The sequence below is a fragment of the Heptranchias perlo genome, chromosome 2 (genome assembly GCF_035084215.1).
Source record: "Heptranchias perlo isolate sHepPer1 chromosome 2, sHepPer1.hap1, whole genome shotgun sequence".
Classification (NCBI taxonomy): domain Eukaryota; kingdom Metazoa; phylum Chordata; class Chondrichthyes; order Hexanchiformes; family Hexanchidae; genus Heptranchias; species Heptranchias perlo.
This window is the reverse complement of record NC_090326.1, coordinates 98922690-98949981: the sequence shown is the minus strand read 5'-3', so window position 1 is coordinate 98949981 and position 27292 is coordinate 98922690. Positions and strand designations below refer to the sequence as shown.

The 27292-nt window shown below is 43.9% G+C and overlaps 1 protein-coding gene across 2 annotated transcripts in view; it reads right to left on the bottom strand.

Annotated features, from left to right (window-relative positions):
• The window catches only part of tex10 (testis expressed 10), a 139019-nt gene that overhangs the window by 69745 nt on the left and 41982 nt on the right, over positions 1-27292 (bottom strand). For both annotated transcript variants that reach the window (XM_068004919.1, XM_068004927.1), the window contains exon 9: positions 17737-17914. In XM_068004919.1, the coding sequence (XP_067861020.1) occupies positions 17737-17914 (178 nt within the window). The remainder of the gene's footprint in view (positions 1-17736; positions 17915-27292) is intronic.

The window sequence follows — 27292 nt, the reverse complement described above, 5'->3', positions numbered from 1 at the left end:
CGGGAAAGCGATAGGGATCTCAGTGCTCCTGGGCTAGGCAGAAAGTAGGGGTGTGGAAAAATGGCGAAGGTTTCAGTGACCCATGCTGGAAGTGCACGTGCCGATATCGGTAAGGATAAGACTGGGCTTGGCTGTGACATCCCACTCAAATAGCCTGCCAAACTCACGATTGAGGTTCATACTGTGGCTGCGTGAGTCAAGTACTGTAGAACATTTGTGTCACTGTATTCCAGGGAGCAGTCAATGCTTCAGGAGGGGAGGAAATAAATTTGGTAAGAAAGTGAAAGACTAATTTTAAAAAGGAGATTTTGAAATCTGAGGGAAAAACTATTGTGCCTATATAAAATTAACATTCAAAATATTTAATGTGCAATTGAGCAGAGTGCACAGAATAAAACGACAAATGATTTCTGTAAATGCATCACATGCTCTACATCAATACAATAAATATTTTGGAAGCTTGTTTTAAAAGTTTTTTCCTCTTTCGTTAGTTGGTTTTAAATAATTTTAAACAATTTGACATAAAAATACACGTGAGTCAGTAAGGTGATAAGTCAGGTCATATAGCTTGCTGATAGGTGGCAATTTCTTTTCCATTTAATTAGTGTTGAACTGTGGTAATCTGCTGAATAGTGTTCAATCAATTTAGATTCAGAGTGCAAGATTTTAAAGGTTTTCAATATATTTATAATGGAGACGAGTTATCACCTCTGGACTTAGCCTGAAGTGACGCTAGTTGATGAAGCCAAGGTCGGAGGAAAGTAAATGCTGGCAGGAGCCAAAGAGGATGCCATCTGTTTTATCAACATGAAATTTTGGCTCATTAGGTCCCAATGTCAAACAGGCAGCTGAAGAGTGCAGCAAGGGAGGGGGAGGGGGAAGAGCTAGGCATCATCTGCATATGTGAAAGTTGAACCCATACTTGCTGATGTTACACAGAAATGAAGAGGAGGGGGCATAAATATAACGATACAGCCATGGGGAATGGGATGATAACATCTCAAACAGATCAAAGCTCTGCAGTCCTGCCACATCCAGTCGTGAATGGTGGTCGACAATTAAACAACTGACGGGAGGAGGAGGCTCTGTAAACATCCCCATCCTCAATGATCGCAGAGGCCAGCAAGTGAGTGCAAAAGACAAGGCTGAAGCGTTTGCAATCATCTTCAGCCAGAAGTGCCGAGTGGATGATCCATCTCGGCCTCCTCCCAATATCCCCACCATCACAGAAGCCAGTCTTCAGCCAATTCGATTCACTCCACGTGATACCAAGAAACGGCTGAGAGCACTGGATACAGCAAAGGCGACAGGCTCCGACAACATCCCGGCTGTAGTGCTGAAGACTTGTGCTCCAGGACTAGCCATGCCTCCAGCCAAGCTGTTGCAGTACAGCTACAACACTGGCATCTACCCGACAATGTGGAAAATTGCCCAGGTATGTCCTGTCCACAAAAGCAGGACAAATACAATCCAACCAATTAACAACCCATCAGTCTACTCTCAATCATCAGCAAAGTGATGGAAGGTGTCGTCGACAGTGCTATCAAGTGGCATTTACTCACCAATAACCTGCTCACCGATGCTCAGTTTGGGTTCCACTCGGCTCCAGACCTCATTACAGCCTTGGTCCAAACATGGACAAAAGAGCTGAATTCCAGAGGTGAGGTGAGAGTGACTGCCCTTGACATCAAGACAGCATTTGACTGAGTGTGGCACCAAGGAGCCCGAGTAAAATTGAAGTCAAAGGGAATCAGGGGGAAAACTCTCCAGTGGCTGGAGTCATACCTGGCACAAGGGAAGATGGTAGTGGTTGTTGGAGGCCAATCATCTCAGCCCCAGGACACTGCTGTAGGAGTTCCTCAGGGCAGTGTCCTAGGCCCAACCATCTTCAGCTGCTTCATCAATGACCTTCCCTCCATCATAAGGTCAGAAATGGGGATGTTTGCTGATGGTTGCATAGTGTTCAGTTCCATTCGCAACCCCTCAGATAATTAGGCAGTCCGTGCCCACATGCAGCAAGACCTGGACAACATCCAGGCTTGGGCTCATAAGTGGCAAGTAATATTCCGCCAGACAAGTACCAGGCAATGACTATCTCCAATAAGAGAGTGTCTAACCACCTCCCCTTGACATTCAACGGCATTACCATCACCGAATCACCCACAGTCAACATCCTGGGGGTCACCATCGACCAGCAACTTAACTGGAACAGCCACATAAATACTGTGGCTACGAGAGCAGGTCAGAGGCTGGGTATTCTGCGGCGAGTGACTCACCTCTTGACTCCCCAAAGCCTTTCCACCATCTACAAGGCACAAGTCAGGAGTGTGATGGAATACTCTCCACTTGCCTGGATGAGTGCAGCTCCAACAACATTCAAGAAGCTCGACACCATCCAGGACAAAGCAGCCCGCTTGATTGGCACCCCATCCACCACCCTAAACATTCACTCCCTTCACCACCGGCTCACTGTGGCTGCAGTGTGTACCATCCACAGGATGCACTGCAGCAACTCGGCAAGGCTTCTTCGACAGCACCACAAACTCGTGACCTCTACCACCTAGAAGGACGAGGGCAGCAGGCACATGGGAACAACCTACATGTTCCCCTCCAAGTCACACACCATCCCAACTTGGAAATTTCCTTCATCGTCGCTGGGTCAAAATCCTGGAACTCTCCACCTAACAGCACTGTGGGAGAACCTTCACCACACGGACTTTATTTTTTTATTCGTTCACGGGATGTGGGCGTCGCTGGCAAGGCCAGCATTTATTGCCCATCCCGAATTGCCCTTGAGAAGGTGGAGGTGAGCCGCCTTCTTGAACCGCTGCAGTCCGTGTGGTGACGGTTCTCCCACAGTGCTGTTATGAAGGGAGTTCCAGGATTTTGACCCAGCGACAATGAAGGAACGGCGATATATTTCCAAGTCGGGATGGTGTGTGACTTGGAGGGGTACGTGCAGGTGGTGTTGTTCCCATGTACCTGCTGCTCTTGTCCTTCTAGGTGGTAGAGGTCGCAGGTTTGGGAGGTGCTGTCGAAGAAGCCTTGGCGAGTTGCTGCAGTGCATCCTGTGGATGGTGCACACTGCAGCCATAGTGCGCCGCTGTTAAAGGGAGTGAATGTTTAGGGTGGTGGATGGGGTGCCAATCAAGCGGGCTGCTTTATCTTGGATGGTGTCGAGCTTCTTGAGTGTTGTTGGAGCTGCACTCATCCAGGCAAGTGGAGAGTATTCCATCACACTCCTGACTTGTGCCTTGTGGATGGTGGAAAGGCTTTGGGGAGTCAGGAGGTGAGTCACTCGCTGCAGAATAACCAGCCTCTGACCTGCTCTAGCAGCCACAGTATTTATATGGCTGGTCCAGTTAAGTTTCTGGTCAATGGTGACCCCCAGGATGTTGATGGTGGGGGATTCGGCAATGGTAATGCCGTTGAATGTCATGGGGAGGTGGTTAGACTCTCTCTTGTTGGAGATGGTCATTGCCTGGCACTTATCTGGCGAGAATGTTACTTGCCACTTATGAGCCCAAGCCTGGATGTTGTCCAGGTCTTGCTGCATGCGGGCTCGGACTGCTTCATTATTTGAGGGGTTGCGAATGGAATTGAACACTGTGCAGTCATCAGCGAACATCCTCATTTCTGACCTTATGATGGAGGGAAGGTCAATGATGAAGCAGCTGAAGATGGTTGGGCAGAGGACACTGCCCTGAGGAACTCCTGCAGCAATATCCTGGGGCTGAGATTATTGGCCTCCAACAACCACTACCATCTTCCTTTGTGCTCGGTATGACTCCAGCCACTGGAGAGTTTTCCCCCTGATTCCCATTGACTTCAATTTTACTCGGGCTCCTTGGTGCCACACTCGGTCAAATGCTGCCTTGATATCAAGGGCAGTCACTCTCACCTCACCTCTGGAATTCAGCTCTTTTGTCCATGTTTGGACCAGGGCTGTAATGAGGTCTGGAGCAGAGTGGTCCTGGCGGAACCCAAACTGAGCATCGGTGAGCAGGTTATTGGTGAGTAAGTGCCGCTTGATAGCACTGTCGACGACACCTTCCATCACTTTGCTGATGATTGAGAGTAGACTGATGGGGCGGTAATTGGCCAGATTGGATTTGTCCTGCTTTTTATGGACAGGACATACCTGGGCAATTTTCCACATTGTCGGGTAGATGCCAGTGTTCTAGCTGTACTGGAACAGCTTGGCTCGAGGCGCAGCTAGCTCTGGAGCACAAGTCTTCAGCACTACAGCTGGGATGTTGTCGGGGCCCATAGCCTTTGCTGTATCCAGTGCACTCAGCCATTTCTTGATATCACGTGGAGTGAATCGAATTGGCCGAAGACTGGCTTCCGTGATGGTGGGGATATCGGGAGGAGGTTTAGATGGATCATCCACTCGGCACTTCTGGCTGAAGATGGTTGCAAACGTTTCAGCCTCGTCTTTTGCACTCACGTGCTGGACTCCGCCATCATTGAGGATGGGGATGTTTACAGAGCCTCCTCCTCCCGTTAGTTGTTTAATTGTCCACCACCATTCACGACTGGATGTGGCAGGACTGCAGAGCTTTGATCTGATCCGTTGGTTGTGGAATCGCTTAGCTCTGTCTATAGCATGTTGCTTCCGCTGTTTAGCATGCATGTAATCCTGAGTTGTAGCTTCACCAGGTTGGCACCTCATTTTTAGGTACGCCTGGTGCTGCTCCTGGCATGCTCTTTTGCACTCCTCATTGAACCAGGGTTGATCCCCTGGCTTGTTGGTAATGGTAGAGTGAGGAATATGCCGGGCCATGCGGTTACAGATTGTGCTGCAATACAATTCTGCGGCTGCTGATGGCCCACAGCGCCTCATGGATGCCCAGTTTTGAGCTGCTCGATCTGTTCTGAATCTATCCCATTTAGCACGGTGGTAGTGCCACACAACACGTTGGATGGTGTCCTCAGTGCAAAGACGGGACTTCGTCTCCACGAGGACTGTGCGGTGGTCACTCCTACCAATACTGTCATGGACAGATGCATTTGCGACAGGTAGATTGGTGAGGACGAGGTCAAGTACGTTTTGTCGTCGTGTTGGTTCGCTCACCACCTGCCGCAGGCCCAGTCTGGCAGCTATGTCCTTCAGGACTCGGCCAGCTCGGTCAGTGGTGGTGCTACCGAGCCACTCTTGGTGATGGACATTGAAGTCCCCCACCCAGAGTACATTTTGTGCCCTTGCTACCCTCAGTGCTTCCTCCAAGTGGTGCTCGATATGGAGGAGGACCGATTCATCAGCTGAGGGAGGACGGTAGGTGGTAATCAGCAGGAGGTTTCCTTGCCCATGTTTGACCTGATGCCATGAGATTTCATGGGGTCCAGAGTCAATGTTGAGGACTCCCAGGGCCACTCCCTCCTGACTGTATATCACTGTACCGCCACCTCTGGTGGGTCTGTCCTGCCGGTGGGACAGGACATACCCAGGGATGGTGATGGAAGAGTCTGGGACGTTGGCTGAAAGGTATGATTCTGTGAGTATGGCTATGTCAGGCTGTTGCTTGACTAGTCTGTGGGACAGCTCTCCCAATTTTGGCACAAGTCCCCAGATGTTAGTAAGGAGGACCTTGCAGGGTCGACTGGGCTTGGTGTTTTGCCGTTGTCGTGTCCGGTGCCTAGTGGTCGGTCCAGTTTTATTCTTATTATGACTTTTCGTAGCGAGATTTTACAACTGAGTGGCTTGCTAGGCCATTTCAGAGGGCAATTAAGAATCAACCACATTGCTGTAGGTCTGGAGTCACATAGGCCAGACCGGGTAAGGACGGCAGGTTTCCTTTCCTAAAGGACATTAGTGAACCAGATGGGTTTTTACGACAATTTTTTCGACAGTTTTATGGCCATCATTACTGATACTAGTATTTTAATTCCAGATTTTTATTCAATTAATTGAATTTAATTAATTAATTGAATTTAAATTCGCCAGCTGCCGTGGCGGGATTTGAACTCATGACTCTGGATTTTAGTCCAGGCCTCTGGATTACTAGTCCAGTAACATAACCACTGTGCTACCGTACCTGACTGCAGCGGTTCAGGCAGCAGCTCACCACCACCTTCTCAAGGGCAATTAGGGATGGGCAATAAATGCTGGCCTTGCCAGCGATGCCCACATCCCATAAACGAATTATTAAAAAATTAATGAAGATTCAAGTGCAATAAGTCCTGGGGTTGGGGGGATGTAAATTGAAAAGGGAAACAAATTGAACTTTCCTCCCTCAAAACTTAAAAACAAAGAGCATGTCATTCCACAAAAAGACATAACCTACTCTAAATGTCAGTCATTCTTTAGTCAGTAAGGTCTATTCAAAATGGTATTCCAAATAAAAAGATATTTTACTACTTAATAATAAAAATTCAGTAATGTTCCAAAAAATGTCTCCATTTCCCCTACATAAAGCAGGACCTACATTTGTTTTTTAGAAACTGAAGGGCAACAATTTACAATCATTTCCTCCTAGGAACATTAAATTAGCTTCCCTGGTCTGAGAGAGGATTGCTGGTAAATAAGTCGGTAAGTTTTTCTCTTCCTGATTGCTATTGAGGAACTCCTTGTTGAGAGCGTGCAAGTGAGCAATGGCCATGGACAAGTTCAGCTCAACTGTGATGGCTCCCACTATCCCGCATAACACATAATGAAGGTACCAGAGAACTCAATGTTGCCTTTTTGAAGTATTGGAGTAATCCAAAATCCCACGCTTCCTGGTTAGAAATGATGTTCACAGGGAGTAAAGGGTGGGAAAAAAAGCGGAGCTACACTGTCGTAACACTATTTCCAACCCAAATGCTCTGTGAGCGTGGCTCCCCACCAAGAGTGTGGAATTTCTCTTCCATTCAAGAACAAGTCAGCACCTTCAGGGGATGGGTAAAACATTCAGAGGGAGTGGGAAAAAACCTAGTCAAAATGAAGTTATTTTCAGAATTAGTTTCCTCACATTAATAAAGGATTTCATCGAGAAAAAAATGTTACTGTAATTATTTTCTGATCAAATCACACCTTAAAATAAATATGTACCAATGGGACAATGACTAATCATCTACCCATCATTTTAAAAAAAGCTGTCTCTTCCCCACCTTAAGATACTCCCATGTCACACACTAATCCCCAGATAAAGCACAAGTGTTTTGCTGTCAGGCCTCTGTCAATATCCTCCATGACCAGGTTCACAACTATAACCAGAAGGGGGAAATGAGAAGAAAGGCACTTCATTTCCCTCTTCCAAGCTAGCTGGTTTCACGAGTTACCAGAAATGCAAGGTAATTAATTTAAACCAATATCCTAGCACTCCAAAACTGCCCTCACTGGCATAGCAACAAGCTATACCACAACAGTCCCTTTTGGGGAAAATCATTTAATTTGTTGCACCAAAGAAATTAATTAAGATAGATTCAACTTACCCAATGATAACATCAGTCACCCACTACTGTGCACAAAAGATTTTACTAAACTATGTATGAATTACCTATATTGCTGCAGTAGAAAACAAAAAGCCATTATTTTCTGCTGCACAGGTTGACATTATCTACAAAATGGAACCTATTCACTGTCAGCACTGTTGCGCTGTTGCATTAACCACAAGATCAAAAACAAAACAGCTGTTCCACCTGCTTGGCTAGAAGCCAGTTATTATACTGGAACTAAGGCACGACATTAGTTTTCCAGATAATCAATGCCCTTTGCTAAAAGTGAAAGCTCTATCTGCGTCACTATCAACATACAAAGTTTATATGTGTAGTGTAAGCCAAAAGTATTACAGAACTTCTAACTAGATCTGTTCTTCTATCTTATGCTGATGTCAAAGTGTCTAAAATTATGCCCAACTGTCATTTCAAGGGATCCCCTCTTCAACACTAAGTATTTTTAGAAGCTGTAACCTAATCAACCGTCGTGGAAAAATTCATCAGCCCTTGCTTCCTATTACAGGTTGGCAAATTGCACCGTAAAATACAAAGTTCTTGGGACAAGAGTATGTGAAACCAACAAGGACTTACTATTCAAGCTTATTAATCTTTATAAAGTAAAATGCATCATAAAGATCATTTGTATATATTTGTAAATAGCTGAATGTCACTCCAGACAACAAGTTAATGATTCAAGTTTCAACCTGCTTCATAAAATGTGTCTGTAAAGACCATCTGTCATCGGTCTTGGAGGTGACCGGGCAGGTTTAATTGTACACTGACAAGTAACATCATTCACTCTTCTGCAGTAGCGTTTCATCTGCAGCACATGGCAACAATATTAAAAATTCAGAATTTGCTATTGTAGTCTATGCAAAAAAAATCTTATGCCTTCCTTAACCCCCCATTCTACACACTATTCCACAGCTGACGTGATGGGAAAATTGTGTAATTACCAATTAAGTAGTCTGAAAACCCTCCAATTTTCAATGGAATGAGAAGACAATAAAGCCGAGGTTGGCTGTGTGCACTCAGTGAAGGGCAGCAGATCAGGGTTAAATAATGGATTAACATTCGATTGCTTTTCGGAGATCATGGAATATTTATGCAGAACTTTTTCAGAACACTTAATAGTGAGGTAGAGTTCATGATAGATTAGATTGTACATGGACTGTGAACAAAATAAGCTTCATGGGCTAAATGGCCTTTTCTCATTCAACATTCATTAATTTTAATCCTGAGTTGTTCCCCCTCCTATTCCAAAAGAGGAAATTATATCTGTTTTTGGGTGCAATGCACTAAAAGCAGGATTAATAGTCTTCGAAAATTTTGCTCCAGTTGTTTTTCTTGGCCTAACTTCTCAACCTCTCTAAGCAAAGGATTGTTATAATTAGGAGGTACTGGCCATAATCTTCCAAACATCCTTAGATACGGGAGTGGTGCCAGAGGACTGGAGGGTCAAAAAAGGGTGTGACGATAAACCCAGCAACTACAGGCAGTCAGTTTAACCTCAGCAGTGGGGAAACTTTAAGAAACGATAATCCGAAAGCCAGCACGGATTTGCTAAAGGCAAATCGTGTTTAACTAACTTGATAGAGTATTTTGATGAGGTAACAGAGAGGGTAGATGAGGGCAATGCAGTTGATGTGGTGTATATGGACTTTCAAAAGGCGTTTGATCAAGTGCTGCATAATAGGCTTGTCATCAAGATTGAAGCCCATAGAATAAAGGGGGCAATAGCAGCATAGATACAAAATTGGCTAAGTAACAGGAAAGAGAGTAGTGGTGAATGGTTGTTTTTCAGACTGGAGGAAGGTGTACAGTGGTGTTCCTCAGGGGTCGATACTAGGACCGCTGCTTTTCTTGATATATATTAATGACTTTGACTTGGGTGTACAGGGCACAATTTCAAAATTTGCAGATGATACAAAACTTGGAAGTGTAGTGAACAACGAGAAGAATAGTGATAGACTTCAAGAGGATATAGACAGGCTGGTGAAATGGGCGGACATGTGGCAGATGAAATTTAACACAGAAAAATGCTAAGTGATACATTTCGGTAAGTAGGAGGAGAAGCAATATAAATGAGAGGGCACAACTCTAAAAGGGGTACAGGAACAGAGAGATCTGGGGGTATATGTGAACAAATCGTTGAAAGTGGCAAGGCAGGTTGGGAATGCAGTTAAAAAAAGCATACGGGATCCTGGGCTTCATAAATAGAGGCATAGAGTACAAATGCAAGGAAGTTATGCTAAACCTTTATAAAACACTGGTTAGGCCTCAGCTGGAGTACTGTGTCCAGTTCTGGGCACCGCAATTTAGGAAAAATCACCCTTAGAGAGGGTGCAGAAAAGATTTACTAGAATGATGCCAGGGATGAGGACTTCAGTTACGTGGATAGGCTGGAGAAGCTGGGGTTGTTCTCCTTGGAACAGAGAAGGTCGAGAGGAGATTTGATAGAGGTATTTAAAATCATTAAAATGTAGATAGAGAGAAACTGTTCCCATTGGCGGAAGGGTCAAGAACCAGTGGATAAAGATTTAAGGTGATTGGCAAAAGAACCAAAGATGTCAAGAGGAAAAACTTTTTTACACAGCGAGTGATTAGGATCTGGAATGCACTGCCAGGCAGGTGGTGGAGGCAGATTCAATCGTGGCTTTCAAAAGGGAACTGAAAAAGTACCTGAAAGAAAAAATTTTGCAGGGCCACAGGGCTAGGGTGTGGGAGTGGGACTAGCTGGATTGCTCTTGCATAGAGCTGGCATGGACTTGAGGGGCCAAATGGCCTCCTTCCGTGCTGTAACCTCTCTATGATTCAATGATAATTATGAGCTTTCTCATGTGGTACAACCCAATATAACAGTTTTCCTAATATTAAAACACAAGGATAAGCAATATCTCCAAAAGTACAATGGCCAGGGTTTTCCACTTCTACACTTGCCAGTACGATCACTTTAATGGGCAAAAAAATCTATTTAAAAAAAAATAATCACTGAACAGAAACCCCTGGCCAATAACTTCCCTCACAGCAGACACATTGAGATTCATGATAGCAACCCAATTTTCTTTAAAGTATTTCTATACAAGGACAGAGTAGTTAATACACTGTGCTTTCATATTTTTAACCTGGGTTCCAATCTAGGCCAAACTAATGGCATTAAAATCTCTTGTCCTCTTCCAGCTGCAAGGGTTTACAAGAAATGAGCTTAGGTCTATTCAACTCATTCACAATCTGTATCAATGATTTGGATGAGGGGACCAAATGTAATATTTCCAAGTTTGCTGATGACACAAAACCAGGGGGAGGAACGTGAGTTGTGAGGAGGATGCAAAGAGGGTTTAAGGGGATATAGACAGGCTAAGTGAGTGGGCAAGAACATGGCAGATGGAATATAATGTGGAAAAATGTGAAGTTATCCACTTTGGTAGGAAAAACAGAAATGCAGAGTTTTTTTTTTAAATGTTGAGATTGGGAAATGTTGATGTTCAAAAGGGACCTGGATGTCCTTGTATATGAGTCACTGAAAGCTAACATGCAGGTGCGGCAAGCAACTAAGAAGGCAAATGGTATGTTGGCCTTTATTACAAGAGGATTTGAGTACAGGAATAAAGATATCTCACTGCAATTATATAGGGCCTTTGTAAGACCGCACCTGGAGTATTGCGTACAATTTTGGTCTCTTTACCCAAGGATATACTTGCCATAGAGTGAATGCATCGAAGGTTGACCTGACTGATTCCTGGGATGGCGGGATTGTCATGAGGAGAGATTGAGTAGACTTGGCCTGTATTCTCTAGAGTTTAGAAGAATGAGAGGTGAACTCATTGAAACATACAAAATTCTTACAAGGCTCAACAGGGTAGATGCAAGGATGTTTCCCCTGGCTGGGGAGTCCAGAACCAGGGGTCACAGTCTCAGATTAAGGGGTAGGCCATTTAGGACTGAGATGAGGAGAAATTTCTTCACTCAGGAGGGTGGTGAATATTTGGAATTCTCTACCCCAAAGGGCTGTGGAGACTCAGTCAATGAGTACATTCAAAACAGAAATTGACAGATTTCTAGATATTAATGGCATCAAGTGATATGGGGCTGGTGCAGGAAAATGGAGTTGAGGTAGAAGATCAGCCATCATCTTGTTGAATGGCGGAGCAGGCTCAAGGGGCCGGATGGCCTACTCCTGCTTCTATTTCTTATGTTATGTTCATTCCCTAGTGGATGCAGGCCTGTGGCTTAACACTATGCCAATTTTGAGCCAGACAGGAAATCTCACTCAGACAGGCTGAATAGATGATGGCTGGCACAGAAAGAAAATGCTAAACTGGTGCAGTAGGAGGCGAGAGCTAAGGTACAATGTTTGGGAATAAAAGGAGTTTTACTCTGCGGCTTGCCGTGCTATTATGGATTCTGCTGTTTCAGGCCATTCCATGCCCTAACAGCCTCTGTGCAAAAAAAAATTACCTAACTTCTCTCTTCATTCTTTGGCTTAAATTTAAACCCTCGAGTGCCTTCGCCTACCAGTGGAAATATTTCTTCCCGATTTACCCAATCAAAATCCCTTAATTTCCACACCTCTATCAGATCTCCTCTGTTTTAGGAAAAAGATCCCCGTTTCTCTAATCTCGCCCCATAACTGAAGTGTCTCATTTCTGGGATTATCCTAGTAAATCTCTCCAGAGTCCTAATATCCTTCTAACATCTATAAGTCTATAAATCTATAAATGATTTCTAATCTAATGCTTGGCTGACATACATAATTAATTATAAACAAATAACTTGTTAACAAGTTGAAGAATCCATTTATAAATTGATATAAATGTGTGGAAACTATTATTCAACTTTGTATACTAGATTAAAAAAGCAAACTCCCAAGAAATATCAGCACATAATGGAGATGCACAAAGAAAATCAAAAGCAGTTGTTACTGTTGTATTTTATAATATCTTTGTATCCCCACCTCCTCCTCCCCTTAAATTCTTCCCTGTGGAGGTGGAAAGAATTCCCTTTTGGGAAAGTATTTGCTGCTGCTGCCACATTTCTTCCTCTAGCTCACAAAGCAGAAGGTCAAAAGCCACAAACTTGAGAGCTGACATTGATGTCACTTTGAGAAAAGGGGCACATCGAGGTTCTGCCAGTTGTTGTTCTCCTTTAAAATGTTGCGGAAATTGGAGAAGTTTATCCAATGCAAACAGCTGACTTTAAAATGACTGACAAGAATGGGGTTGAACCCACAACCCCTGCTATTACTGCTCTAGCTCCTGACATTTTTTTAAAAATGAATTGGTTCTTTAATCTTGCCTAAAATTGCTTTCTGTATGACACAACCCTTTCAGCTGCTTTGTATCAAATAAGAATCTGTACAGCACTCCACAGCTGAACTACTATAAATCAAAACGCAAGGCAAAACAGAACACAAGGCTGGTTTTCAAACACATACATAAGTTGTATCCCCTATTTTAGAACAGGTTATGTATATTACACTGGTAACAAGAATTAGAGGTGATACTTGTGAAGAAACACTTGAAAAGTTGGGCCCTTTTGCATTGGAACAGAGAAGGCTAATGCGGGATTCAATAGTGGCTTTCAAAATTATAAAAGGTTTTGAGAAGGTAAAGACAGAAAGATTGTTTCCATTGGTTGGTGAATTGATAACAAGGGGCATAAACTGAACTATTACTAGGAGGAATAAAGGGAGAAATTAGAGGATTTTTTTTTCACAGAAGGTTATCAAGACATGGAATACTTTACCACAAGTGGCTATTAAGACAGAGACTATAACATCACTTAAAATGATATTGAATGAGTATTTGAAAAGGAAAAATTTAACAGATATGGGGAAGGAACAGGGAAATGAAATTGGAGTGGGCAGCTCCAGCGAGAGAGGTAGCACTGTTACCTTGCGCTGAATAGCCTCCTTTTGTGCTGTAATTTCCATGATTCTATATGAACCATGCTCAAGTTTACAGATACTCCACTATTTATATCATATACAATGCACAGACACACTTGAAATCATTTAAAACTCTATAGTTACAGTGTCATCTATGCAAAAGCAGGTTTGTGAGTTCGTAACAGCACTGATCCTGTTCATACTATTCACAGCAAGGCGGTTCTTTTCAGAAGCCCTGTATGCAGTATTGTCCTACACTAGAATTGATCAGCCAATAATAAAAAAAGACATCAGCAAAATCTAGTGCAACACACTTCAGCAAAAACAAAGATTTCCAGATGCCATTGGTAAAGACATAAATCTCACCACCACTGAAGGTCTATAATAGCCCGAACTTGTTATCATGAAACTTTTTGTACTTTTGTGTATGCCAGCTGCATAGGATCAAGAAGCTGTCCCATGTATCACTTTCATTCCTGTATGTTAGTTTAGTTAACAGAGTTGTCAACATTAGGAAATTGTGCATGATATTCATGATCAGGGTAGAACAAAGTGCAACCCATTTAAACACTTGAAGAGTTGTGTATATTCTTCAGATCATGTTTAATTAAAATAAGTTTGAACTCAGATAAAACCTTGCAGACCCAGCTAATAATATAAATACTTCAATCTATAGCTGGATCTAAAAGAAAAAGCAGAAGTATCTGGAGTAGAATATCTGCATTCTGTTCATATTTTATTTGAATATAATAAAAAGTTATAGAATTTTTGACAGCACAGGAGACCATTCGGCCCATCACACCTGTGCCAGCTCTGAGTTTTCCATTTAATCTCATCTCCCTGTATCGTTTAAAACTTTTCTTCAAATATTTACCACTTCCCTTTTAAAAGTTATTAAGCGTGTTGTCACCTCCCAAATCCATGCCCATCTTTCCCACAACTCCATGTTTGAATCCCTCCAATCAGGTTTCCGCCCTTGCCACAGTACTGTAACTGCCTTTGTCGAAGTCACAAATGACATCCTACATGCCTGTGAACGTGGTAAACTATCCCTCCTCATCCTTCTCGACCTGTCTGCAGCCTATGACATGGTCGACCACACCATCCTCCCCCATGCCTCTCCTCCATTGTCCAGTTGGGTAGGACTGCACTTGCCTGGTTCCATTTTTATCTATCCAGTTGTAGCCAAAGAATCACCGACAATGGCTTCTCTTGATACGTGTTACCTCTAGAGTATCCCAAGAATCTTCCTTGGCCCCCTCCTATTTCTCATCGACATGCTGCTCCTCGGCAACATCATCCAAAAACAATGTCAGGTTCCACATCTACGCTGTTGACACCCAGCTCTACTTAATCATCACCTCTCTCGACCCCTCCACTGTCTCTCATTTGTCACACTGTTTGTCCAATTATTGGATGAGAAAAAGTTTGCTCCAACGAAATATTGGGAAGACCGAAGCCATCGTCTTTGGTTCCTGCCACAAACTCCGTTCCCTAGCCACCGACTCCATATCTCTACCTGGCCACTGTGAGGCTGAATCAGACCGTTCGCAAACTTGGCGTACTATTTGACAGAGATGAGCTTCCGACCACATATCTGCTCCATCTACCAAGACCGCCTACTTCTGTAACATCGCCTGCCTAAGCCCCTGCCTCCGCTCATATGCTGCTGAAACCCCCATCCACGCCTTTGTTACCTCAAGACTGGATTATTCCAATGCTCTTCAGGCCAGCCTCCCATCTTCTACTCTCCATAAACTCGAGCTCATCCAAAACTCTACGGCCCTTTACCTAGCTCGGATCAAGTCCCGTTCACCCATCACCCCTGTGCTCGCTGATCGACATTGGCTCTCGGTACAGGAAAGGCTCAATTTTAAAACTCTCATCCTTGTTTTCAAATTCCTCCATGACCTCGCCCCTCCCTATCACCATAACCTCCTCCAGCCCGACAACCCTCCACGGTCTCTGCGCTCCTTCAATTCTCTCCTCTTCTGCAGCCCCGATTTTAATTGCTCCACCATTGGTGGCCGTGCCTTCAGCTCCCGAGACCCTAAGCTCTGGAGTTCCCTCCCTAAATCTCTCCACCTCGCGATCTCTCTCTCTCTCTCTCTCTCTCTCTCTCTCCCCTCCTTTAAGACTCTCTTTAACCTAACTCTTTGACCAAGCTTTTGGTCACCTGTCCGAATATCTTCTTATGTGGCTCGGTATCAACTTTTGTTTGAAAACCCTCCTGTGAAGCACCTTGGGGTGTTTTACTATCTTAAAAGGCGCTATATAAATGCAAGTTATTGTTGTTGTTATAGATTCTGCCCTCTAAACTCGCCCATTGTTCTTTCAGCTATTAGCTTATATTTATGCCCTCCAGTTACCTACTCACCAACCAGTTGAAATTGGTTTTTCCAATTTACCTGATCGAAACCCCTCAATTAGTACACCTATATCTGACATTTTAACCTTTTCTGTTCTGGTGAAGAGAGACAATTTCTTTAGTTTCTCATCATGACTGAAGCTTCTCATCCCTGATATTCTTAACTTTTGCATCCTTTCCATCGTTCTGATATCCTTTCTAAAGTAGGGTGCCCAAAAATGAACACAATTTTCTAACAGTTGCCTACTTAATGATTTATATAGGTTTAGCACCATCTCTTGGATTTTGTACCCAATTCTCCTTTTTGTAAAACCTAGGGTCTAACTTTTTTCATGTTGATCAACTTGTCCTCACAATGTTTTTAAAGTTTTACCAATTACATATTTCCTCTCCTGAATCGTCCTCATAAAATGTACCAACTCATTTCTCCAGATGAAATTTCAACCGAAATTTTCGTGTCCAATCTACTAACCTGTCAATATTCTCCTGAAGTAGCTTGCAGTCCACTTCATTGAGCCAAGGGCTCTATATTTGTACCAATCACATATTTTGATATTTATATGTATTCTGAAGACTAATGGTCCTAACACTGACCCCATAGTGGACACCACTCTTCATATCCCTTCAATCCAAAACACATCCATTAACCACGACTGCTTTCTGTCCTTTAGCCAATTTCCTATCCACACGGCAAATTCCCTTTAATGCTATGTATTTTAATTTTTATCAACAAGTCCACCATGTGGCACCTCATCAAACATCTTTTGAAAATCCATATACACAACACCCACTGTATTTTCTTTATCAATACACTGCTATTTCCTCAAAGAACTCTTAAATTTGTCAGACATAACTTGTTTTTTTTAAACAAACCTGTGCTGACAATCCTTAATTAACCCATGCCTTTCTAAATGAATATTAATGTCATCCTATATTAAAGCCTCAAAGCTTATCCACTGCTGACACTAGTTTGAAAGGTCTACAGTTATATAGTTTACCACTTGTTGAACAATGGTGCAACATTGCCAATGGTGCAATCATCCAAGGAAGATTGTGGTCAGAACCTGCACCATTTCCTTTGTTACTTCCCTCAGCATTCTAGAATGTATGCAACCAGGGCTTGGTGCTTCTTCCACTTTGAGTTCCATCAATTTTTCAGTACTATTTCCTTATCTTATAGCTACTATATCTAATTGCACCTCCTCCTCTTGCACCCTTTCATTCCCATTATCAAAATCTTTTGTAAAAACCAAGGTGAAGTGCTCATTCAGTATCTTTACCATAAGACTTCCTTTTCCATCTCTAAACTGGCCATTCCTTTTGCTCAACTATTCTTCTACATGTTTTATGTTTATAAAATACTTTTATTATTTCCCTTTATATTACCTGCCGGTCTGTCTTTATACCCCTCTTTTTCTACACATTTTTTGCTTCTGCTCTACATTTTCAATATGTGGCTTGATTTTCTTCTGTATTATTAGGCGAGGATGAGGCATATCCCCAATGTAAAGTCGCATTTTAATTTCTTCACTCCAGTTTTTTGTTACACTACCTTTACTTCTCGTTGGAATATGTCTGTATCCTAATCATCTCCTGTTTGAAAGTTTCCAATTGTTGTGCACTGTCTTATCTGCCAATTTCAATTTATTTGGGCTAGTTCTCTTTTTATATTGTATAGATTTATTTCTTCCAGTTAGATACCTTTATTTTTGACTGTTCCTTCTCCCTTTCAATTTTATCACATTTTATGTTATTGTCACTATTTCCGAGATCTGAAAGAAACATAGGTAAGTACACTCCAGGACTTCAAAACATGATCTATTTCACGACATATGATCCAACAAATCCTAGAGCATCACTTGTTAATTTGGTTTGCTCCACTTTCTTGTTCCGAACAATATGTGGGGCAACTTTTGGAATCTCAAAAGATAAGCATTTCCACAATATTCAATGACATTGTAACAATGGATTAGGCTCTTGACAGGGGCATTATTCGGTTTCTAGGACCTTGACATTTACTTAATCCAAGGAATTTTAATAACTGAATAATTCGCAATTTTACCTTGTGTGTAGTATCCGGATAAGACTAGTGGCTAGTTTGGAAGACAATCTTCCCATAGTGCAGCAGCGACTTAGGCAAGACAACAACTCTGCTGAAATACATGGTAAGAAATATACGAGCTGCACCAAAGAATGCTGTGTTTCGGGTGGAAGAAGGACCAGAGTGCCATCTTGTGGATCTAAGCAAAAATTACAATGATATCAATAAAACAACAATGGGAAATGCCAGCATTAAAACCACGGTCTAGTTTCATACATGATTAACAAAGTATCATTAGGCCCCATTCACCTTTAAAGTCATAGCCAGTATGAGTTGTCATCTTTAGGAGAGAACTAAAGGGAAAACCTGCGCCATTTAGTCACCAAAAAAACCTACAAACAACACTGATTCACATCTTTCCTATGTCAGTGCTACCCATCACCGTGCAACCCCTTCACTTCAGAGGGTAGTATGATCCACAACTGCCAGACCTGCTTCTCAATTACCCAAGAGGAAGCTCTACTTAAATAGACTATGGTAGGTTCTACCTATTTCCCTCGTCTGAGAAGGAACACATTTGAAAAAGAAAACTGGAAGAATCCAATTTGTATTTTTTTTTAAATGCTCCTCTTGTGGGGTGCTTGAGAAGCCAGGTAAAGTCCTCCTCACTAACATCTGGGGACTTGTGCCAAAATTGGGAGAGCTGTCCCACAGACCAGTCAAGCAACAGCCTGACATAGCCATACTCTCAGAATCATATCTTTCAGCCAACGTCCCAGACTCTTCCATCACCATCCCTGGGTATGTCCTGTCCCACCAGCAGGACAGACCCACCAGAGGTGGCAGTACAGTGATATACAGTCAGGAGGTAGTGGCCCTGGGAGTCCTCAACATTGACTCTGGACCCCATGAAATCTCATGGCATCAGGTCAAACATGGGCAAGGAAACCTCCTGCTGATTACCACCTATCGCCCTCCCTCAGCTGATGAATCAGCCCTCCTCCATGTTGAACATCACTTGGAGGAAGCACTGAGGGTAGCAAGGGCACAGAATGTACTCTGGGTGGGGCACTTCAATGTCCATCACCAAGAGTGGCTTGGTAGCACCACTACTGACCGAGCTGGCCGAGTCCCGAAGGACTTGGCTGCCAGACTGGGCCTGCGGCAGGTGATGAGCGAACCAACACGAGGGAAAAACTTACTTGACCTCGTACTCACCAATCTACCTGTCGCAAATGCATCTGTCCATGACAGTATTAGTAAGAGTGACCAAGTCCCGTCTTTACACTGCGGACACCATCCAACGTGTCGTGTGGCACTATCACCGTGCTAAATGGGATAGATTCAGAACAGATCTAGCAGCTCAAAACTGGGCATCCATGAGGCACTGTGGGCCATCAGCAGCAGAATTGTATTCCAACACAATCTGTAACCTCATGGCCCGGCATTTTCCTCAATCTACCATTACCAACAAGCCAGGGGATCAACCCTGGTTCAATGAGGAGTGTAAAAGAGCATGCCAGGAGCAGCACCAGGCGTACCTAAAAATGAGGTGCCAACCTGGTGAAGCTACAACTCAGGACTACATGCATGCTAAACAGCGGAAGCAACATGCTATAGACAGAGCTAAGCGATTCCACAACCAACGGATCAGATCAAAGTTCTGCAGTCCTGCCACATCCAGTCGTGAATGGTGGTGGACAATTAAACAACTAACGGGAGGAGGAGGCTCTGTAAACATCCCCATCCTCAATGATGGCGGAGTCCAGCACATGAGTGCAAAAGACAAGGCTGAAGCGTTTGCAACCATTTTCAGCCAGAAGTGCTGAACAGATGATCCATCTCGGCCTCCTCCCAATATCCCCACCATCACAGAAGCCAGTCTTCAGCCAATTCGATTCACACCACCTGATATCAAGAAACGTCTGAGTGCACTGGATACAGCAAAGGCTATGGGCCCCGACAACATCCCGATTGAAGTGCTGAAGACTTGTGCTCCAGAACTAGCCGCGCCTCCAGCCAAGCTGTTCCAGTACAGCTACAACACTGGCATCTACCAGACAGTGTGGAAAATTGCTCAGGTATGTCCTGTCCACAAAAAGCAGGACAAATCCAATCCGGCCAATTACTGCCCCATCAGCCTACTCTCAATCATCAGCAAAGTGATGGAAGGTGTCATCGACAGTGCTATCAAGCAGCACTTACTCACCGATGCTCAGTTTGGGTTCTGCCAGGACCACTCGGCTCCACACCTCATTACATCCTTGGTCCAAACATGGACAAAAGAGCTGAATTCCAGAGGTGAAGTGAGAATGACTGCCCTTGACATCAAGGCAGCATTTGACTGAGTGTGGCACCAAGGAGCCCCAGTAAAATTGAAGTCAATGGGAATCAGGGGGAAAACTCTCCAGTGGCTGGAGTCATACCGAGCACAAAGGAAGATGGTAGTGGTTGTTGGACACCAGTCATCTCAGCCCCAGGACATTGCTGCAGGAGTTCCTCAGGGCAGTGTCCTAGGCCCAACCATCTTCAGCTGCTTCATCAATGACCTTCCCTCCATCATAAGGGCAGAAATGGGGATGTTCGCTGATGATTGCACAGTGTTCAGTTCCATTCGCAACCCCTCAGATAATCAAGCAGTACGTGCCTGCATGCAAGACCTGGACAACATCCAGGCTTGGGCTCATAAGTGGCAAGTAACATTCCCGCCAGACAAGTGCCAGGCAATGACTATCTCCAACAAGAGAGTGTCTAACCACCTCCCCATGGCATTCAACGGCATTACCATCACCATCCTGGGGGTCACCATTGACCAGAAACTTAACTGGACCAGCCATATAAATACTATGGCTACAAGAGCAGCTCAGAAGCTGGGTATTCTGCGGTGAGTGACTCACCTCCTGACTCCCCAAAGCCTTTCCACCATCTACAAGGCACAAGTCAGGAGTGTGATGGAATACTCTCCACTTGCCTGAATGAGTGCAGCTCCAACAACACTCAAGAAGCCTGACACCATCCAGGACAAAGCAGCCCGCTTGATTGGCACCCCATCCACCACCCTAAACATTCACTCCCTTCACCACCGGCACACTGTGGCTGCAGTGTGTACCATCCACAGGATGCACTGCAGCAACTCGCCAAGGCTTCTTCGACAGCACCTCCCAAACCCGCGGCCTCCAGCACCTAGAAGGACAAGAGCAGCAGGCACATGGGAACACCACCACCTGTACGTTCCCCTCCAAGTCACACACCATCCCGACTTGGAAATATATCGCCGTTCCTTCATCGTAGCTGGGTCAAAATCCTGGAACTCCCTTCCTAACAGCACTGTGGGAGAACCTTCACCACACGGACTGCAGCGGTTCAAGAAGGCGGCTCACCACCACCTTCTCAAGGGCAATTAGGGATGGGCAATAAATGCTGGTCTTGCCAGCGATGCCCACATCCCATAAACGAATAATAAAAAAAAATTCTAATTCATGACCTGGTTTTGACATACACTGAATCTATTTCAGAATCAGGATACAATTTTCTGCTACTTTGGTACCAGAATGTACTTATGCTGAAGAAATACTTAATTTTGAAACTGAACAAATTGCTTAAGTGCAGTCAAACCACAAATAATTATTGATAGTGTGATCCACTGTGATTTAAAGAAAGTAATCCTGCAAACCTAAATTTTAATTGTCTAAACACTGCAAACTATCTGTAAAATGCACTATTGCATTAAATTTGAAGGTGATTACTGCAATACACTACAGAACATTTCTCTAAACTTAGTCTTTCAGTTGCAACAGCACGTGACCTACTACAAGCATTAGAAATACACTAGTAGGAATCGGTCACAAACTCAGGTTCCCAAAGTTTTTCTAAAGTTTCACTTCAGCGATTTTTTTTCAATAAATGGGATCCAAAAGCTATTGAATAAAAAAAAGGATTCTATAAAGTTACTGTGTGAATACAACAGAGCTTGAGCACAGAGGTTGGGAAAGACAGAGAGTGAACTTCTAATGAAGTGAAGCGCTAACAGAGTGAGGACAATCAACTGGGAATTAGGTGAGTGTGGGAATTATGTGCAGAGAGGGAAGGAGGTGCTAAGTGATTTAAACCAAAGAACTATGGAAGACGACCGAGCGCAGCATAGAAGGAGCCGCACGAGGAATCAAAACAAGGCAAGCAGGAGCGCCGAGGGTAAGTCAGTAAGTTCATTGGTCAGCGTTTCTTAGGGGTTAGTTAGTGTTTTAGTGTCAGATAAACAGTAAAGTGCCTTAAAGCCAAACAAACAGTTTAAATAACTGTTAGCTAACATGGCAGGACAGCTGGGGCCCATCGCATGCACATCCTGTGTCATGTGGGAACTCCAGAACACTTCGTGTGTCCTGGAAAACCACATGTGCAGGAAGTGCTGCCCATTGCTCGAGCTCAGAGTTTCAGCTTGAGGGGCTGCTGGCTTCACTACAGCGCATATGGGAAGCCAAGAAGTTCATGGATAGCACATTTCAGGAGTTCAGGCAGAGGGAGTGGGTGACCACCATACAGATTAGGAGGAACAGGCAGGCAGCGCAGGAGTCCCCTGGGAGTGTGGCACTCACAAACCGGTATTCAGTGTTGAATACTAGTGAAGGTGTTGACACCTTGGGACAGTGCAATCAGGAGCAAATCCACGGCATCGTGGGGAGACTCAGCTGCACAGAGGGGCAAAAGAAAAATGCAGTTGTTATAGGGGATTCGATAGTCAAGGGGATAGACAGGCGTTTCTGCAACCGCTGCTGTGAATTCTGCATGGTGCGTTGTCTCCCTGGTGCCAGGGTAAAGGACATGACTGAGAGGGTGCTGAACATTTTGAGAGGGGGGTGGGTGGGGGGGGGGGAGAAAGCGGAACAGTCAGAAGCCGTGGTTCATATGGGAACCAATGACATAGGAAGGAAAAGGGTCGATGCCCTGCAGTCAGAGTTTCAGGAGCTCGGGAGGAAGTTAAAAAGCAGGACCTCAAAAAGGTAGTAATCTCTGAATTACTAGTACCATGTGCTAGGTGAGTATAGGAATAGTAGGATAAGACAGGTTAATGCTTGGCTGGAGCAATGCTGCAGGAGGGAAGGCTTCAGATTCCTGGGGCATTGGGAACAGTTCTGGGGCTGGAGGGAATCTGTTCAAGATTGACAGGTTGCACCTCAACAGAGCTGGGACCAATGTCCTCGCGGGGAGGTTAATTCATGCTGTGGGGGAGGGTTTAAATTAATTTGACAGGGGGATGGGCATCAGGATGAAACATTAGAGAGGACAAACAATGTGCACAAAGGACTGGGAGGGACAAGTAGCACTAGAGGAAAGAATAGTTCAGAAATAGGAGGGATCAGACAGGGGGCAAACGCGAGGCAGTCGAAGATGAGATTGGAGTGCATGTGTGTAAATGCACATAGCCTGGTAAATAAGGTTGGTCAGCTGTAAGCTCAACCTGCCACATGGGACTATGATATAGCGGCAGTAACAGAGACCTGGCTCAAAGAAGGGGAAGATTGGCTACTTAATATTCAGGAAAGATAGGGAAGGAAAGAAAGGAGGAGGGGTGGCAGTATTAATCACAGAAACTATTATAGCACTGGAAAGGGATGATTTCTTTGAAGAGTCAAAGGCAGAATTTGTTTGGTTAGAATCAAGGAACAATACAGGGGCTATTACGCAACTGGGTGGATACTATAGGCCACCAAATAGTGGGAAGGAGATAGAGGAGAACATGTGCCGGCAAAATAGAATCATAGAATCATAGAATCATAGAAGTTACAACATGGAAACAGGCCCTTCGGCCCAACATGTCCATGTCGCCCAGTTTATACCACTAAGCTAGTCCCAATTGCCTGCACTTGGCCCATATCCCTCGATACCCATCTTCCCCATGTAACTGTCCAAATGCTTTTTAAAAGACAAAATTGTACCCGCCTCTACTACTGCCTCTGGCAGCTCGTTCCAGACACTCACCACCCTTTGAGTGAAAAAATTGCCCCTCTGGATCCTTTTGTATCTCTCCCCTCTCACCTTAAATCTGTACCCCCTCGTTATAGACTCCCCTACCTTTGGGAAAAGATTTTGACTATCGACCTTATCTATGCCCCTCATTATTTTATAGACTTCTATAAGATCACCCCTTAACCTCCTACTCTCCAGGGAATAAAGTCCCAGTCTGTCTAACCTCTCCCTGTAAGTCAAACCATCAAGTCCCGGTAGCATCCTAGTAAATCTTTTCTGCACTCTTTCTAGTTTAATAATATCCTTTCTATAATAGGGTGACCAGAACTGTACACAGTACTCCAAGTGTGGCCTCACCAATGCCCTGTACAACTTCAACAAGACATCCCAACTCCTGCATTCAATGTTCTGACCAATGAAACCAAGCATGCTGAATGCCTTCTTCACCACCCTATCCACCTGTGACTCCACTTTCAAGGAGCTATGAATCTGTACTCCCAGATCTCTTTGTTCTATAACTCTCCCCAACGCCCTACCATTAACGGAGTAGGTCCTGGCCCGATTCGATCTACCAAAATGCATCACCTCACATTTATCTAAATTAAACTCCATCTGCCATTCATCGGCCCACTGGCCCAATTTATCAAGATCCCGTTGCAATCCTAGATAACCTTCTTCACTGTCCACAATGCCACCAATCTTGGTGTCATCTGCAAACTTACTAACCATGCCTCCTAAATTCTCATCCAAATCATTAATATAAATAACAAATAACAGCGGACCCAGCACCGATCCCTGAGGCACACCGCTGGACACAGGCATCCAGTTTGAAAAACAACCCTCGACAACCACCCTCTGTCTTCTGTCGTCAAGCCAATTTTGTATCCAATTGGCTACCTCACCTTGGATCCCATGAGATTTAACCTTATGTAACAACCTACCATGCGGTACCTTGTCAAATGCTTTGCTGAAGTCCATGTAGACCACGTCTACTGCACAGCCCTCATCTATCTTCTTGGTTACCCCTTCAAAAAACTCAATCAAATTCGTGAGACATGATTTTCCTCTCACAAAACCATGCTGACTGTTCCTAATTCTAAAAAGATGCAGCATGAACTCTAGAGTAGTGATAATGGGGACTTCAATTATCCCAAATATAGACTGGGACAGTAACAGTGTAAAGGGCAAAGAGGGAGAGGAATTCCTTAAATGTGTTCAAGAGAACTTTCTGGAACTGTGTGTTTCCAGCCCAAGCAGGAAGGAAACAGTGCTGTATCTCGTTCTGGGGAATGAAGTGGGGTAAGTGAAGCATGTTTTAGTGGGGGAGCATTTGGGGAACAGTGATCATGATATCATTAGGTTTAGAATAGTTATGGAAAAGGACAAGGAACAAGCAAATGTGAAAATACTTAACTGGAGGAGGGTAAATTTCAGTGAGTTAAAAAGAGATCTTGCCCAGGTGGATTGGAATCAAAAATTGGTAGGCAAAACAGTAATTGAACAATGGGAGGCCTTTACAGGTTAGACAAATCCCTACGAGGGAGGGAGGAAGGAAGGGCATCCAAAGCTAGAGCTCCCTGGATGACTTAAGATATAGAGATTAAAATGAAACAGAACAAGGAGGCTTATGATGAATGTAAGGTTCATAATATAGTGGAGAACCAGGCTGAATACAAAAAGAATACAGAGGAGACCTAAAAAAGGGAATAAGAGGGGCAAAGAGAATGAGAATAGATTCGTGGCTAACATAAAAGGGAACTCAAAAGTCTTTTATAAACATATAAATAGTAAACAGATGGTCAAAGGAAGCGTGGCACCATTAGGGACAAAAAAGGAGATCTTCTTTGGAGGCAAAGGGCATGGCTGAGGCATTAAATGAATATTTCACATCGGTCTTCACTAGAGAAGAGGATGCTGCCATTTTAGCTGTAAAGAAGGAGGTAGCAGCAATATTGGATAGGATAAAAACAAAGAGGAGTTACTTAAAAGATTGGCAGTACTCAAGGTAGAAAAGTCACCCGGTTCAGATTGGAAGCATCCTCGGTTACTGAAGGAAGTAAGGGTGGAAATTGCGGAAGCTCTGGCACAATCTTCTAATCCTCCTTTGATATGGGGATGGTGTCAGAGGACTGGAGGATTGCAAATGTTACACAACTGTTCAAAAAAAGGGGGGAGGAATAAACCCAGCAATTATAGACCAGTCAGCCCAATGTCAGTGGTGGGGAAACTTTTAGAGACAATAATCCGGGACAAAATAAATTGACACTTGGAAAAGCATGGGCTAATAAACGTAAGTCAGCACGGATTTGTTGAAGGAAAATCGTGTTTGACTAACTTGATTGAGTTCTTTGATGAAGTCACGGAGAGGGTTGATGAGGGTAGTGCAGTTGATGTGGTGTATGTGGACTTTCAAAAGGCATTTGATGAAGTACCACATAATAGACTTGATAGCAAAATTAAAGCCCATGGGATTAAAGAGACAGTGGCAGCGTGGATACAAAATTGGCTAAGGGACAGAAAGCAGAGAGTAGTGGTGATTAGTTATTTTTCAGACTGGAGGGACCCCCAGGGGTCAGTATTAGGACCACAGCTCTTTTTGTTATATATTGATTACCTGGACTTGGGTAAAGAGGGTATAATTTCCAAGTCTGCAGATGACACGAAACTCGGAAATGTAGTGAACAGTATGGAGGATAGTAACAGACTTCAGGAGAGCAACCGCAGACTGGTGAAATAGACAGTGATACATGGCAAATGAAATTTAATGCAGAGAAGTGTGAAGTGATGCATTTTGGTAGGAAGAATGAAGAGAGGCACTATAAACTAAATGGTACAATTCTGAAGGGGGTGCAGGAACAGAGGGACTTGGGGGTGCACATACACAAATCTTTGAAGGTGGCAGGACAAGTTGAGATGGCTGTTAAAAAAGCATATGGGATCCTGGGCATTATTAATACAGGCATAGTGTACAAAAGCAAGGAAGTTATGCTGAACCTCTATGAAACACTGGTTAGGCCTCAGCTGGAGTATTGCATTCAATTCTGGGCACCACACTTTAGGAAGGATATCAAGGCTTGAGAGGGTGCAGAAGAGATTTACTGGAATGGTACCGGGGATGAGGGACTTCAGTTATGTGGAGAGACTGCAGAAGCTGGGGGTTGTCCTCCTTAGAAGAGAGAAGGTTAAGGGGAGATTTGATAGAGGTGTGCAAATTCATGAAGGGTTTTGATAAAGTAAACAAGGAAAAACTGTTTCCAGTGGTAGAAGGTCGGTCACCAGACGACACAGATTTGAGGTGATTGGCAAACGAGCCAGAGATGATTTGAGGAAACATTTTTTTTTAACGCAGCAAGTTCTAATGATCTGGATGCAGTGCCTGAAAGGGTGGTGGAAGCAGATTCAATAGTAACTTTCAGAAGGGAATTGGATAAATACTTGAAAGGAAAAAATGTACAGGGCTCTGGGGAAAGAGATGGGGAATGGGATTAATTGGATAGCTATTTCAAAAAGCTGGCACAGGCACGATGGGCCAAAAAGCCTCCTCCTGTGCTATACTTACTATGATACTTCAAAAGTACTTAATTGGCTGTAATGCACTTTGGGACATCCTGAG